The 17389-nt window shown below is 40.3% G+C and overlaps 1 protein-coding gene and 1 long non-coding RNA gene across 2 annotated transcripts in view; one reads left to right on the forward strand and one right to left on the reverse strand.

The window, feature by feature from the left end:
• Positions 1 to 17389, forward strand: part of wdr70 (WD repeat domain 70) — a 37916-nt gene that overhangs the window by 16646 nt on the left and 3881 nt on the right. Inside the window, exons 11-16 of the mRNA XM_007568361.2 lie at positions 6289 to 6388; positions 6779 to 6863; positions 6965 to 7103; positions 15430 to 15530; positions 15952 to 16031; positions 17252 to 17368. Of these exons, the coding sequence (XP_007568423.1) occupies positions 6289 to 6388; positions 6779 to 6863; positions 6965 to 7103; positions 15430 to 15530; positions 15952 to 16031; positions 17252 to 17368 (622 nt within the window). The remainder of the gene's footprint in view (positions 1 to 6288; positions 6389 to 6778; positions 6864 to 6964; positions 7104 to 15429; positions 15531 to 15951; positions 16032 to 17251; positions 17369 to 17389) is intronic.
• On the reverse strand, positions 4590 to 15407 carry LOC107838228 (uncharacterized). Its single transcript, XR_001664296.1, has 3 exons — positions 13699 to 15407; positions 9684 to 9687; positions 4590 to 4600 (listed from the first exon to the last, which is right to left on the reverse strand). It is a non-coding gene; the product is annotated as an uncharacterized LOC107838228 (long non-coding RNA).

Raw genomic sequence — 17389 nt, forward strand, 5'->3', positions numbered from 1 at the left:
ATTTTTAGCAGAAAAAATCCATTGAAGAAGCTATATTACATAAAGATAAGAACAGTAAGCACATGGCAAACTGAGTACAGTGGCAGTAAAATTATCAGATGACATTAGACTAAGTTCTATTTTCTCATTTGTCGAACCCCATACAGCATGTGAACAAAGCTGGAAGCTTCTGTTATATCCTGCGAGGATTGAGACGGTAACAATCAAGCTGTGGTTAGTGAGTTGGAACAGCTTGATTGGAAAGAAGGGCTTATCCAGATTAAGTCAAATGGGAAGTAGGCTACATGATTATTGCTCCAACAGCCAACTTCATAATCAGAAGACACACGGAGCGTAGCTTCATGTTTTTCTTTCTTTTTGTGTGTTTCCCAGTGTTACAAAGACTCTCACCTTTTCCCCAGCCACCCATCGTCCCACCTCTGTGCAGCAGAAAGCAGGGTGCCTCAAGCGATTGGGTTAAAGCTCTCAGAATTTATTACCCCTCCTTCTCCAGGCTAAATATTTACCCTGTGTCCCATAGCAGCTTACAATAGTCGTGTCTCTCTCCTGACCACTGGAGCCTGCCCCGTTTGAATGGCTCGAGAATTTTGCGCGTTGCCCTCTGCCCTAATCAGCAACCTGTGCTGCTGACTCAAATTCGGCCGAAACCCTAAAAAGGAGTTGACCTTCCATTGCTTTTATTGCTGCTCCCTCCTCCGCTCAAATGAGGCCTATCTCCTGTTATATTGCTACTATTACTCATGCACAGAACATGCAGGCAGGTCAGTCACGATCAATTACATACGTGACCTTGATCTGCGGCTCAGCCTGAGGAGAAGCTATTGGGGATGACACATTGTGTTCTCGAACCGTGGCATGAGCTGATTGATCCAGCGATGGGAGTCAAATAGGTCGCTTCCAGTGGACTGCCACAGAGAGGAATTGCATGTTCATCCCCCTGACCACAATTACGAGGCCGCATTCAGGTTGCCAGGCTTACGAGCGCTACGAGAGACTTGTCCTCTGTCCAAAACATTACCGCAGAGAGTTAAGGAATGCTATGATGTCAGCGATGTGCTTTCATGTTTCCAGACATCAAAGTGGGACCACAAACGAGACGGCTGAAATAAATCGATCGGCGCAAGTGTTTTCTTCATGTGTCACGGCTGACTTTCCCTTGAAATCTGCAAAAGGGGGAGTGCGTGCTTCCCATTGCTAACCTGCGTAGCGTTCAAGATTAGCTAGTGACTGAAAAATGTCAAATGTTAAAAGATCATTTTTAACTGCAATATTTAGTGTATAATTCTTACATTTTCACATATTTGTGTTCCTCAACAGAAATGCTTTTATTTTTGAATGAGTTTGCAGTTAAGTGAGGCAAATTTATCTTATTATGCAGTTATCTTATTTTTCAATCAAGGCCTTTATGTCTGAATGGAAAGGTACACAGACGTTTTAATTAATAAAACAAAATGCTATTATTACACAGTGCATCAATCAAAGCCTTGATTTTTCCTGCTGCCCAGGTTTTTGTAGTTTGTCGCTGATATTTTTACAATTTGTCTTTGGTGAAGAAGTCCAAATTTTTGAGTTTGGGTGCCATCAGCCTAATCTTCAACTCCCTCCATAGATCATCTATCAGATTCAAGTTTGGACTCTGGTTGAACCACTCAGAAAATTTAATATTACCTCCACTGAGGAGAAACATTCAAATTAAAGATCACTTTAATCCTGAGATTTAAATTTAAATCAATGAGTAAAAGAACTTTATTTCAAAATGTTTTCAATTTTTTTAGAAAAGGGAATAAATTAATATTTTCTTTAATTTCTATCCACTCCTAAAAGCTCATCCAGACTTACAAATTAATAAAAGCAACTTCCAAACTTTTCCAATCTCCACAGAACCGTGTTCTATATCACTATCAGAGATGGCTTTTATGTGCTTTGTCAGGTGACCTTAAACTAAAATGTATCATTTTAGAAGTTGGGTTTAGTGCTTTTAGTGAGCAGAGCAGCGTCCAGCCGGTCTAGAGAAACTGGCTGGACTCTGCTGCTGCTTATCATGTAGCCATAAAAATTTTTAAAAAAACTAATGTTTCAAGCCAGGGTTCCCCAGCCGTTTTCCTCATGGCAGACTGCCCTGCGTGTTTTCAGTGTTTCCCTGCTTCACCACACCTGATTCCAGTTGAAGGCTAGTTAACAGGGTTTTGCTGAACTACAATCACCTGAATCAGGCGTTCAAAAGCAGAAAAAAAAGAAAAGGTGCTTTAGCATGACTAAAACTTTAAAACTTGTAGATAACCTCTGAACCGAGTTGTTTTGAATTGCTCCATTTTTAGCAGGGATAGTTTACGAAAACCAAGTCCTTCTATAAAAACAAAAACACTCGAGACGGTTCTGTTTACTCATAGGTTGGTCACAAAACCCAACATTAAAAAAATTAAAATATTTTGCCTTAAAAGAGACTTTGATTAAAGGGAACATTGCTTAGAGAAGTTATTCAACATTGCTCGTACGATTTTTGTAATCATTCCTCTATTTAACTTTTACAACATGTTTAGTAATTCAATAGCATTAGAGGAGAACATTTTAACTGCTTGAAATCTTTTCAGACTTTACAAACAGTTCTTTTCCTTTACTACGTTACTGAGATATGGCGGAAAGTTCCAGTAACACGGCAAACGTTTTTCGACTATCTGGCCTCTCGTTCCAGTGTGTGTGTGTGATTCCCAAACACGCACACACAGCCTCGCTGTCACATCTCGCTGATTTCCTTGAAAGATCAGAACAGCTGTTGAGGACTGTGGTTCAGCGGCTTGATCCCCACACAGTAACAAAGTCGAGAGTGAGACGTAAACTGACCGCACTGAGGGAATCGACGTCTTTTAGGGGTTCGGTTGTAAATATATGGAAAAAGCAGAGATTTAGAGCTGTATAATAATAGTCAGACACTGTGGTTTGGATGAGTTGCTGCAGTGGGAGAGTCTTATCACAGCACGCAGAGGAAGAACCCAAACATATACATGTAGAGGATCAGGTAAAAATGTTCACACTCTGATCTTTTTCATAAAAGTCAGTCTATTTTGTTGGGATTTTATTTGATTAACCATCATAAAGTAGTGTGAGGGGACGGAAAACGACTCTTCAAAACGTTCAAGAAAGAGGATTCTGAAAAGTGCGGTGTGCATTTGTGTCCAGCCTCCAGATACATTTTAGAACCACCTCAGTCACAGCCGCAAGACTTTTGAGGTGCGACTCTACCCGCTTTTCGCAATCGGCGACCAAAAGCTTATGCCAGTCAGGTTGGAAGTAGCGCATCTGTGAACAACAGATTTCAAGTCTTGCCACAGATTAATTGGATAAACGTCTCACTGCAAGATGAACCTTCTCCTCATGCACGACTCTTTTGCAACCTAATTTCTCCCAGGATTACCCTGAATTTAGCTTAATCCAGCTTCCTATCAACTCTAATTAGCTTCCTACAACCTGTTGAGGAAAGGGACAACACAGCATGATGCTGCCAACATCTCTTTCTTTTGGGTCATTGCAAAGACCTTATTTTTGTTCTTCAACCTTATGAAACGTCCAAGGGGTGTGAATCCTTTTTCGAGGCACTTGTGTGGATGTCAGCTGGAAATTATTGTTCTGCATAACATACAAACCAGCACAATTTTTGGCAGCGTTTGACGTTTCTCAAACCAGAAATAAGGAAATCAGTGTGGGGTGATTAAACTGAAGTCAAGCAAGAGTCCCAAACATTCTTTTTTAGCTTACATGGGAAAACTGTGGTTCTAGTAAAGAGTTCAGCTTGAGCAGGTTCATTTAGAGGGAGAAATGATGAAAAACAAACATCTGGACAGTTGTTTTTGGTGTTCTGCGTAAAGCACATCTCATCGCTCTCCCCCTCGCAGAGTATGCTTTTGGTATCATTCCAGGCTTTCTCTGGTTTTACTGCAGGCCAAACAAGGCAACCTGAATCTGCTTCATTGACCCATTTCCACGGTGAGACAAGTGCAACAACATTTCTAATCGGCACATCTGCGGCTTACAGAGACGTGGTCCTTGTTCCTGTTGTGAATTTGCCCAGAGTAGCTAAAATACAGTCAGGATTAAGATTGGACGGAGGCCATCACAGCCACATGTACTAACATTTCACCTTAGCCGCTACTTCTAAAGTCTAAAATTGTCCCCCTGACGGATTAGAAATGGCGGTTTCGGACTCTTCTGACTTTTATTTTGCAACAAAGTTAATTTTAGTCCAGCAAAAAAAAAAAAAAAAAAAAAAAAAAAGAGAGAGAGAGACACTTGATGGGGAGACACTTAAAGACAATAAAGGAGAAGAAAAGCATCGAGTCAGAAGTAATCTTGATAATGGGGGAGCAGAAAATTATTCCCAGGGGAGACCAAGCATAAGAAAGTGTAATCCAAGTTATCTTCACTCCAAGGTAACGCTGTTATCTGTCTCAAGCAAGTTAATAACTTCCCTTCACTTGCTTCGGAGGTGAAGTATGGCCCCCTTTCTCTGTGTTATCATCAGGGCACATCACTCATTCAGCTCATGCCCTCCGCTCTCTCCTGCAAGTTTTTCCTCTGTATTTCGCTGCCTTATCTGTCCTCCACACTGTGTGCTCACTTCAAATTCCTTATCCGCTGCTTTTTTGGTCAAAGACCCTGCAGTGCTGCAATTCGCTTTTCACCGATTTATTTGCGTTCCTTTTAGAATTAATGACAATGTGGCTGTATAAACCAAGGTTATGTTTGTTTGAGCGTTAGAAAGGCCCACTTCCCGGGCTTATTGCTTCACCGTCGTCTACTAATGATCGATTCTCTGGAATTTGGCCCGAGTTCGGGCCAGGTGAAGCCAGGACAGTGGGCAGTGAGTGTTGGGGGGAGAGGGGGGGGATTGCAGAAAGGCAAAGATTTCCTAGTAATGACCAACTAAGACAAAACCCCAGCAGACCAAAATTACGCTGCAGAGAATCTGTCTCTCTTCCTGCCTGGCCAACTAGAATGAGCTTCCAGCTTCACCAGAGAGAGAGAGATGTCTGCAATTCCCTCCTGAACCACCTACTTCCTCAGATAAACGGAAGTACGAATAAATGAGTGGAAAATGCATCATCTACTTGTGAGAGAGTACGACTGTGCACCAGAATGTCAATTTGTACTTGCCAGAGGCATGTTTAGAACAATTTTCTGTAATTTAGTGGGTGTATCTTAAATGGCTTGGTTATTATAGCCTAATAAGTCATATTTACCTGCAAGAGATTGCTTAGTTACTTTGATTTGACGAAATGTCATAGTTTATTAGTCAACGTTACGTCTGCGTTATACAGAAGGTTTAATTATTTTTATGACTGTCTATAATTTGTAGAAATGGTTAACTACCAGGAGAATTGAACAATTTAGATAAATGGGTACGAAACGGCTTGTTTACAGTTGTTTTTGGTGCTTTTTTCCCACCTTTTATTTACACTTTGAATCCTAATTTGTCACCACAGTTTATTTTTAAAACACAGATGCACATAACAAATGTGTGAATGTCTGTTTTTAACAATGAATGGAAAAAAAAAAACAAACACAACTAATGGCTGTTGTTGGCTGAAAACATAAAAACATTTTTTTCCCCCTTAATCTCAGGTAAATTACAGCTACGAAAGACCCAGATGCTCTTTATTTGACAAATGGTAAGCTTTGGTTGCTTATAGTTAGGAGGTTGGTCGACACTTATGACAAAACATTGGTTACACAGAAACTTGTTTAAGAAATGCTTCTTACAACAAAACCCCAAAAAGAATTATGGCGGTCAGGCCTGCGGTTACAGTCAAAATGTGTCTTCTGTGAGTTATTGGTCAGTAAATTGTTCTCTGTAAAACATCATAATTTAATTTCGTGTAAAAAAAACAAAAAAACTTCTAATACCATCTGTTAGGCTGCAGCCTTGCAGTTTGCCAAGGTAAATGTAACCTGTGATGTTAACCTGCTTGTGTTTCATAGGTCGTGGTGGGCTAGTTTAGTGTTCGTGACTGCGATGAGAACCATATGTTGTTTTGAAGACGCCGAGAACGAACGGGTCGTTTTGTTACTGTAGTGACAAACTTAAACATCCACTATTAAATCAGTGGCCAGGCTGTTTCCTATAATAAGAGATCATAAAACACATTTTACACACAGCTACAGAGGAGTTGGGTCTGAAACATTATTACTGACCTATTTTTTTATTTATTTTTTTATTTTTAAAGCACACCTGAATGAGCAATAATCAATGTGTGACTACTTTTTTTTTTTTTTTTTTTCCCCACTTTTCGTTAGGTTCACACAAAGTTTCACTGCCGGCAAGCCCACACTCCTGGATCAGACACCTCCTGCCTCTGCTTTTCATACGATGGCGTCACTCTCGCTTCCCGTGGAGGTATGGAAAACGCCGCGGCTGTCAGAGCCCCCGGCCAGCTACAGCCATTGGCATCATAATATGCAACCTTTAGTTAATAAAAACAAAGGATTTTAGGCAAATTAAGTGCTTTTCCCTCCTTTAGTAGGCAAATAAACAAAGACCCATCACTAACAAAACACGGAAATCTTACAAGAGGTGGATAAACACTAAAAGACTTTGCTTTGTTGGTATGTAATCTCTTTAAGAGGTTGCTAACACAAACATAAACAAAAATAACTGAGGAAGGAAGAGTCCTTCCTTCAACATGATTATGTAATGTAAATGAGCGATAACTATTTACTCAGGAAAACAAGTGCCACTTCCATAATAACATATAGAACTCAAAGTAAAGTTTGCCTTCATCTTCAGGCGACGACACGCTGAAGATCTGGGACATACGCAACTTCAGGAAGCCCGTAAACGAAGCTAACAGGCTGACCAACTACTTCTCCATGTGAGTCATCTCCGCTTTTATAGACTGCTTGTTTTCAGCTCTTGGTATGAGTGCATCGTGTGCAGATTCTAAATATTTGTATGTGTGACTTTCCCTTCCAGGACTGACTGCTGTTTTAGTCCCGATGACAGGCTTGTTGTGACAGGGACCTCCGTGAAGAAGGAGGAGGGAAATGGGAAGCTGGTTTTCTTCGACAGAGCTTCTTTTCAGAAGGTCTATGAGATAGAGGTCACCAACGCTGTAAGTTCTGCCGCAGCACACTGGAGGCTTTCAGCACAGCAATTGTGTAAAGACTTTTACAAATGAGAATGAGTGAAACACTTGTTTTAATTATTAACTTTGACTATACTTTTATTAGCTGCAAATGTGGCTGACTTCATTTAGATACCAACAGGTTTCCTTCACAGTGTGGAGTTTAATTTTCAGTATTTTCCAGGTGTAGATAAGTACAGATAATGAAAATATGAGTAAGGAAGTATATCTTTATTTGTGTTGCCCTTTCTGTTGGTCGTCCTTCTTCATATACTTTCTTTGATTCTGCCCTTCTATTATGTTCTTCCTTTTTTCCTTCATTACTTTATTCCTTTTGTCCTTTTTTTCTTCCTCACTTTTCTTTCTCACGCTCTTTTTTTCTTTTCTTTCTTCCTTGTGCCCTTACTACAAACGTATTTGTGTCTTTGTCTCCTTGTACCCTACCACTATTTCCTCTTCTCTTCCTCTCATTTGTCTTTCTTTTCTTATTACCTTTTTTCCTTCCTTTATGCCTTTTGTAGATCCTAAGTTTCCTTCTTTTTTTCTCCTATTCCCTACTTCTCTTTGCTTCCCCGCTTCTTTCCTACCTTTTTCTGTGGGCTTCTTTTGCTTTCCATTATCTTTCCTTATTTTCTTTGTGTCTTCTTCTTGCCTTTTGTTCCTACCTCTTCTTTGTGTCTTTTCTCCGTTTCTTTCTTTGTCTTCCTTCCTTCTGTGTTCTTTCTTTCCAGTTTCTGGTCGCTGCTGAAACCTTATGTAAACCATGTCCACTGTACACATATCCCACATAAATTCATAGTGAATGTTTGTGTTTTAAAGTGAACAGAGGACTAAAATCTCTGGATATGTATGAAATGTTTGCAGAAAAATGGGACAGAGAGTATTTATACCACTTCAAATATAAATATTTAGATGGTAATTTAAGTTCTTATTTAGTTTTTACACTTTCTGTAGAGCCGCCTTATTTGTACATGATTTTGGAGGACAAACTGTGATATTGTTCCACCTCCAAGCTCTTTTCTAAGGGGAATGCACCTTTGAAACATGTTGTTGTGTAAAAGTTGCATGTGTCATATAATTACTGTGTCATATTGATATACTCCAAAAAACTTTATTACCTTCAAAAGCGCATTTTATAACATTTGGACAACTACCTTGCAGCAGAAGAGCTATTTCTGCACAGAGGTGGGTATAGGAGCTAAAAAGAGTAGCTTTACGCCAGTGTATTTTTACACAAGTACAAGAGTTTACATTCAAAGAATTACTAAACTATGTGTAAATAAAAAAAACACTACTCAAGTATTGAATGATCTGATTTAATTTGTGCAAAATGTAATTGGACAAAAATGTAATGTTATAGTTACAAATATGTTTAACTCAACTGACTCAGTTGTAATCTGTAAAAATAAAACAAAGCAAACAAAAGAACTAGTAAGTAAAATACATAAAAAATGTCACATTTCCCGACATAAATCTTTGGTAGATCATTTGAATGTTGGAACAGTGCAAAGTATTTTCAGTGATATATATATATAAACCGTTTACTGTACGTGAACATGACCTCCAAATTACACGGTAGGCTCAGCAGATAAAGAATAATATTAGAACAATCAAGCTTGTGTATGAACACGAAGTCTCTTATTAACAAAAGCTTTAGATATTTGTCTACAAGCGGTGCAATTTTTGCTTAAAACATATTTGTTCTTCACTTACTGATGTAACTAGAGATGGGTGGAATAACCTAAAATTGCACTGCAACAGCTGCAGTTCTTCAAAAATATTACTCAGTCAAAAGTAAACATAGATTTTTTTTTATATTTATTTTGCCAAAACGTAACTGAAACTGTGCAGGAAGTAGAAGGACAGACAGCAGAAGACTGGAGTTCCTCTGAGGAATCCTCCATCTTCTTATTTGCCACATCTGGAGATTCACTTGTGTCAAAAAAAAAAGCTTATCCCGTTATCCTGATTCACTTCTCTGTTTTCCCAGCAGAGAAGTTTCCTCAGACACTCCATGTGTGGGCCTGCTTCACATTTAAGGGAGTTGGCTTACTCACATTTTACCCAAGACCACTTCTATGAATAGAAGTGGAGTTAATATTAGTATTTCATTGAGTTTAAGGTTTTTATGTATTGAGGAGATTTCACCAGATTTCTGAAAACGTCTCCGAAATGTACCACTTCATCCATAGAGGACTTTGGGCATTTCTTGCCAAGCACGTCTGATTTTATAATCTTCCAAAACTTCTGAGATTTTCCTGATAATTTTAAAGGTCGTCTTCCAAATTTTAGGGGATATCCTACTTCTATCATTGGGAATTTTTGCTTTTGATCATGAAAAATTATCCTTTTTTGACTTTTCATTATTGGAGAATGTCCAAGTTTTTCTTGTCAATGTGCAAAATTAATGTAGAAAGTTCAGGATTTTTTGGCAAAATATTTGATTTTCTTTGGCTTTGGATAATATTGTCCTTTAAGCCTAAAACATATTTTAAAGGAGTCATTCCGCTCAAAATGGAAAAACAGTTTTTCCCCCTTTCAGTCTTAACATTGTGTGGTAGGAACTACGCATCTCCCTTTATAAAATTATGTGTCTCAATCTGGTTGTATTTTGGTAACAAATTTAATTTTCCTCCATTTTCACGTAAAAAGCAAGTCTTGCAGCATTTGGGGAAAACGTTGGGCTAAGGAGGAACATCTTAAAATGGCCAGAGGCGAACTTTGTGGGAATAAAATAAAGAGAGAAAGGATCTCATTCCACCGTTTTGCTCAAAACTGTTGGCAGGAAAGATGTGAAGCTCTTAAACGTGCTGAGTGTGTTAGAAATGCAATTATCTGCGGTAACAATCATCATGTTCCACACACGGTAGCAAATGGCGTGCTTGAGAATTGCGTTTCATGGAGTCAGCCAGCCATAGGTGTCAAACGTCAAACTGCAGTCCAGAGCTGCTGCCGCTGCTGCTGCCTACTATAGAAACATGTGTCCCGTCGCATCCTGCTTCTGATCTCTCTGTAGCCATAACACCACGGTTTGACAGAGGTTAATGTCTTCAGCAGTAACTGTCTCCTCCGGGGCCAGAGCAAGAAATACACACTCAGACGGATTAAATGAACAAGTTGAAGGTGTCATTTGGGATGCTACAAACCTTTGCATGTTGTCCATGCTAAGCACACCCATGCGAAGCCAAACTTCTGATGCAGCACTTTAGCGCTCGGATGTCAAAACAAGTGAAAATGATCAAGGTTTAAATGTAAGCTTCCAAGTCTGCTTAAACTTAACAGTGATAGTGGCACGATTCTGTCAGTGCAGCTATCTGAAAATATCGTGTTATTTCTTCTGATGGCCAAAAAGAAATACTAAAAATAGCAGCTTTAAACTTCAACACAGACGGTGGAGAGGAAGTGCCTTTGCCGAGGCAGTAATCTGTCTTGCGATGACTCGTTCCGGGATTGTTTGTTTGACTGTTTCTCAAAATGAAGCGCGTATTTTCAGTTCCTGTGTTGATGATCTCGGGCTCTGTAATTGTCTCCTTCGCAAAGTTCAGAGCTCAAGATGCAACTTTTTTTTTTGTTGCTTGGTCATAATTTTGACTTTGTAAAAGAAAATAAAAACAAAAAGTTCTTTCCTTTACAAACCACATATCCCATACGCATGAAAATCCAGAGACCAAGCATTCCCTGTTGTTGATTTACGTTCTTGACAGAGTCTGTTTGCACCCAGATTCAGTCTGGGAAGCACCAGACAAAGGACACACTTTGGGTCAAAGAGTGTATTTAGCTCGCCACAACTCTGCTCCCTTGCATCACTCTGTGGACGTTTGTCTTCCCTTTCACTCTACTGAGGGGAGGGTAAACATTTGGAAGTGATTTTTTTCCATTGCCCCTTTCACTTGTTCTGCTGCCCGGCTGTGTGAAACGGTCTCTAAGCTGCAGCTTGGTTTCTCTTGAAAGTTGATGAAAAACGTCTTTCCTTCTGCTTAACGTGCGTGTTGTGATGAACTCCTGCAGACTCTCACTGAGCAGACAGCGGATGATGTGCAGGATTTCTGCAGGCCGGGTCTTAAAAAGTCCTTAGAAAGTCTTAAATGACTGTTTTATCATAAAGTAAAGAATTTGTCGCTGTGTAGACGAGTTTAGTTTTACGAAATAAAAAAAAAAAAAACATCTAATGCATAGTTTTAGTTTTCCTATTACTTAATTAATCAACTTTCACTGCACACAGTCTTAAAAGGCATTTAGTCACCATTTTAAATTAGGATGTTTCATCATTAACTTCACTTTCTATTGACTTCTGCCCCGCAAAATTATATTTATTTGTTCACTAGCAAAACAAGACACCAGTGCAGCAAACCGCTCTGTAGCAATCAATAGGAATTAAGCTCCATACATCCAGCAAACCCGCCAAAATATTTGGCTCCTAAAAGCAATTTACCGTATGTTTAACCAACTAAAATAAAACCATTTTTTGTTAAATGATCCACTGCCAGCTTCTTCATCATGCCAAAGTGTATCTTTAACAAGGCTTGGCTTGACAACAAGGATCTCAATGGAGCACTTTGAAGGTTTTGCCACGTTGGTCTAAATCACTACAGCTAAAAACAAATCAAATTATTGACAGTTACATTTTTCACTTGCTTAAGCGATACAACATACAAATATAACAACTGCTTAAGCTATTGTATGCAACCTGTAAGCCAAGTGACTTGCAATAGCTTTGGGTTATTCATCAAAATTCACGAAGCCCTTAAATTTAAATTATGGTCATTTTACAATGATAAGTCAGCATGTTTAATGTGAGATTCTATTAAAAGGTTACAAGCAGTCCAATATTTACTAATTAACAAATTCTTGTCTTCATCTAGGACCAATCTTGTTTTATTGGTTGTGGAGCCCGAAGCATCGTAAAACAACTCCCTTCCCTAAAAATGTCCTCTGGTTTATGTGAGCATTATTTTAAGAACCTTTTTAAACCACTTTTAGGTTTCCATTGGTTACACTGATTATTATTCAGATGGGAAATAAAGAGCCGTTGTGGGACTGAAGAGCCAGTGTGCCACAGAACACCGGAAGCATTTGTGGTTAGTTGTGCGATATAACAGTAAACGATTTAAAAAGAATAATAATAATAAAAAAAAACAACTAAGTATTTATACTAAAAGTTTCTGAGTGAGTTATCTAAAACAGCTAAGAGATTAACTTTACTAGAACCTCATTTAAAAAAAAAAAAACATTGAATTATTGCTTTTATCTTTATGAAACTCACATTCAGCTGATTTGTTATTTACTAACGACAAAAGTATTTAAAACTTCACTTAAGTTGATGCAAATATTTTTTTTCAGGACGTCGTTGTTGTATTCCATTGGTTTTATTTATACCTGAACTATTAAGACCTTGTTTCATCTCTCAACCTGTTTTGTACAGTTAAAGACAAAGTACTGATGTGTTTCATATTTATGTTTTGGAAATTTGAGAGTAAGGGTAAATTCCTGCTCACGTTTAAATTGAGATTTCCAAAATCTGCTCATCCTCACACAAACCTTAAAGTCAGCGAAATATTAAGTTGATTTAAATAAGCAACAGTGTTGTAACTGTAGCTTTTACTTCTTCCCTACATGCTCTGTACGCCATTGTTTCTATAGAAATAAAGGGAGGCTTTCATCTGAGTGAGCTTATATTTCCGCCAAGAGCATAAAAAGGGTGAGGCAGACAGAAAGACGTTGCCAGTTGTTCAAGTAGCATTGTTTCTGCCTTCTTGGACAGTAGCTCTCACAGCGTGGGGCTTAAATGGTAAACATTTGGTTTTCCTTTCTCCTGCAGGTTTAAATTGGCCTCCCGACCAGTGCTGAACAAGGATTGTAGTCATGCTGCCCGGTCTCATTACTGCTGCCTGGTTTTATTTCATAATTGGCATATATGTTGTGAAAGTGGGTGCCAGATCACCTATCTTTGTTCAGTCCTCTGGCATTTTAATTTAGAAGTCTGAATCTTGCTGCTGGAGAGCACACTGATTAAACGTGTCTTCTTCCATGATGCAACTCTGCAAACACAAAGTGTAAACAGGGACTCCTGGAGTATAAACATGCTTCTCTGAATTTCTGGAAAGAAGTCCAACAATTAAGCCGGGCCGAGCAGGGCTTGGCTACGCGTGCGCGTGCGTGTGTGCGTGTGTCTGTGTGTCTGTGTGTCTGTGCTAGTTTTTGTGCTTACAGATGTGGTGCGGGCTGCGCTCAGCTGGGTCTGTTGCAGTTCTGCTTCTATGAAACTCGTTGACAGAGTGATTTGTTTGGGTCTGTGGAGACCGTTCAGTGAACTCAGATGGACTTGAGTTTATGGTACCTGGCTGGATATCTGGGATTTACGATTACTACAGGCTGATCTGCCTGCGCTGCTAACCTGGATGCTTTGAATGCACCTGGGACCAGACCTCGGACTTTGTTCCTCACTGTTGCTCCAATGAGTCGACTGTCACTGTTGGCGCAGCTTTTTTTACAGGCCAATTTATAACCCATTACACATTGTCACCGGAGCACGCCCAGAATGTCTGGATTTCAGCTCATAATGCTGACTTACATGCCATAACACCATTTCAACAAACTTTTATTGAGGATCATATTGTATTCCCATTGAACTTTTTCCATATGTTATCGTTTTACAGCATCAAACTTTGATGGAAGAAAAATTCAATATTTAATTTTTTTTTTTGTTTTACTTTTTGTTTTAGTTTTCCTTTTTATTTGAAAAGTACTCACACCCTTTAATTGAATCTTGTTCAACCAGTCTTCTTCAGAAATCACAGAATTAGCAAAGTCCACCTGTGTAGCTGCAGACCTTCTGGAAAATGTCTGACTGCTGGAAACTTTGGTCGCTGTTTCAAATATTTTCCTACCTGTAATAGGCTTCCAGTATTGCTGAATTTAGATTTCGTCTAAGCAGAGTACATCCTTCTGCACGTCATTCTTGTCTGCTACCTTTTTTTTTTTTTTTTTTTAAATCTAACTTTAAATGGGACTTCCTTTTGTTTCTTGTATTGTTTTTATTTGGCATCCCCTTTTCCACTCTTCCATAAAAGTGGACGAGTGGTATGGATTAAAACAAATCCATACCACACTTTTAGATTTAACGTTGAACCATGTGTCTTGTATTTTCATGCCGCTTCATAAAGATGCACTACTTTGAGTTTGATCTCCTAAATCCCAGTGAAATAGAATAAAATTTATTTTCGCATGACAAAATGTGAAAAGACTACTGGGTGTGCGTTCGTCTTGAGGTCATTTTAAGCTACTGGTATTTTATTGAAACCATGAGGCTCATTTCATTTAAAAGCCTTTTCTGGGTCGTTCTTGCTGATCTGGTCCAGCAGATTAACCTTCATCTGGCTGCAGAGTTAAACGACACTGTGACCTCCTGACATGATGGCGTTGATGTAAAGTGATCAACCATAACATTACAACAACTTCTCTTTAAATCACAGTAAAAAAGATAAAAAGATTTAATCAGCGTATGTCGATTACCGGTTCCACCAAATAAGAAACAATCACCTGTAATGCACGGTACGAGTTCCCCAAATGCTAAATTAGGGGAAAGAAGTGAACCAGAAATGTAGTTTTTCCTGGTCAAATGCCTGTGCTGCTTTGATTGTGCGGGCATGCTTTATTTTGCATCTACGATCGCTCCTCTGGCGTCCTGATGGGAAGCTGAACAGCTGGACGTTAAGCAGCTTTCACTGTACGCTTGGTCTTACCCAGCCCCCCGGCCCACAAAACTCCTTTAGATGCCCCCCCAGTCAGATCACAGGGACATTTTAAGTGAGTGGGGAAAAATGAGGTGCTTCTGGAGGAGTTTTTTTCAGATGCGCTGCAGCTCACATCAGAATGAGCTGAAGATCTCCATCGCTGTCAAGCAGCTGTTCTTATGTCGCTCCCTCTCTATGCCGCTCTCTCAAACAAACACACAGAGAGAGTTGCACGCGCCCGTCTCTGGATGAATGTGGTCACATTCGCCTATTGGCACCAGGCCATCTGTCGCACGCAGACGGCGAGATCCAGCCCTCATCCCACCAACCAAATATAGTCAACTAGAGCAGCAGAGCACACTGGGACTTCTCCTCACTGTACCTGGGCTGCACACTTTCACTACTGCGGGGAATAAAATACGATTGTTACCTTCTGTTGTCTAAGTAGGGGGAACACGAGCCTTTCAGAAACCAAAAGAATGACGCGGTCTTCCATTTTACATATTTTTAAATACTTAAAAAAAAAACATAGAATAAAAATTGAACTGATGTAAATAATTTTGTGTGTGTGTTTGATGCAGAGTGTTGTTCGCTGCCTGTGGCATCCCAAACTGAACCAGATCATGGTGGGTACTGGGAACGGACTGGCCAAGGTGTACTACGATCCAGTTAAAAGTCACAGGTATGTTCAGGCGAACCTCCATTAGCAACAAACATACTTCAAAAGTTTGCTTATTTGTTGTTTTAGTTGTTACTATTAAAATAATGCTAATAAAAATAAAACGGTATGCAGGGATTCCTAAGTATTAATCTGCAGAAACCAATGAAAAGAGTTGATTGAGTAATTAAAAAAGAAGCTTGATTGATTGTGTCCGATATTTAAAAAAAAAAAAAAAAAGACTTTTAACTGTACTCTGGATTTCTCCGACAGTGTAAGAACACGACATTTAACCCCAGTATTTGAATCTTTTTAGTGTTTTAATCAATCTCCATGTTTACATGGTACAATAAGGTTCGGTTTAGAAAAATGCATCTACTGTTCAATGTGCTGCAAATCGCCGCTCAGCCATTGTGCTCACAATCTTTTTTTTGTTTTCCTCCAGAGGTGCCAAGCTGTGTGTGGTAAAGAGCAAGCGGAAAGAGAAACACGCCGAGACGCTAACGCAGGATTACATCATCACGCGTAAGTTCTTCCGTGTTTTTACGGGACGAAATTAGGAAACACTGGGCTTTGTTTTCACACATGCCTCTCAGCAACACCGTCCCATGCTTCTCTCTCAATCCGTCTTGCACGGTGGTCAGATTAAAGTTCATCTTTTAAAGCCCTTGTTGCGACTGAGCACTGTGGTCTGCCTACGATTTGGCTACTGTAAATATAAATAATCCGAGAAACCTTTTTCGAAGATTTGACAAGCACAGCCTGTTTCTCGTCAGGCCAGCTCTAGCGCTGCCTCCCGCACTCGGATATTCAGACGAACTCCATCTGACGCCCGCGGGGCTTTTCGGATGGAGCGGCAGCTTGTTCTGGACGTTCACCCCTCTCCATTAGCTGATGGATTTGGGCGTGGATTATTGAATCGATAGCCACGCGACCGCCGTGTACTTTCCTGTCACGCAGGAATCATGAGAGGAATGACCTCCTCTCTCGCCCTTGCCGGCGTGATCGTCTGCCGGTTTCGCCGCACGCACTCCCCTCTCGCAGTCGTAACACCGGCACATGAGGCTGTCATCTCTTTTGTGCGTGCCTCCCACCTCCTCCGACCCCGGACAACATTTACCTTTTGGTCTGCTTCAGCCTTTTCAGACGCGTCATGTGAGCTCATCGTCGTGCCAACGACGGTGTAAAGCAGCCGAGCATTTCGCTGCTCCGAGTGGCGAGTGACGCACTTGATGCCTTGGCACTGGAAAATTAGACGGGACAGGAAGCAAGTGACGGCCCATTGAGAAAAGCGAGGGAATCTGTTAACAGTAACCTTTTTGCTTAATGTAGCATGGCGAAGAATTAACAGTGAGCGGCGACAGAAGCTCCTGAATGGAAAATCACTTTATCCTAGCTCTTCACTAAAGTGTCTCCTTGTAACCCCCGAGGATGAGAGCAGAGCATACACCCTTCCTGAAACACGCGCTCAGATAGCGTCGCCGAACCTACTCGGAGTGCACTCACTCACACCTAATCGCGCACACGGTCACCCACGCGCTCCTGGATGGGAAGCCTTTGTTTTGGCGCCGTTCAGAAACGCCTAAGGTCAAACGGAGTGGCTTGCCTCCTGAAAATGTTGCCGTAAATTACACCAGGAGGCGGCTGAAGATTTAAGAGTTACGATTGGTTCTTGTGGTTTTGTCCGCTGGGGCCATGTGACTGTTAGCCGCCCGCACTCACATTTGTTTGTTTACTCTCTCCAGCTCACGCTCTGCCCATGTTCCGAGAGGCCCGACAGCGGAGCACAAGGAAACAGCTGGAGAAGGACAGACTGGACCCGAAGAAATCCCACAAACCCGAGCCGCCTGTATCTGGACCAGGTAACATATTATATATATATG

The sequence above is a fragment of the Poecilia formosa genome, unplaced genomic scaffold (assembly GCF_000485575.1).
Source record: "Poecilia formosa unplaced genomic scaffold, Poecilia_formosa-5.1.2 Scaffold6, whole genome shotgun sequence".
Lineage (NCBI taxonomy): Eukaryota > Metazoa > Chordata > Actinopteri > Cyprinodontiformes > Poeciliidae > Poecilia > Poecilia formosa.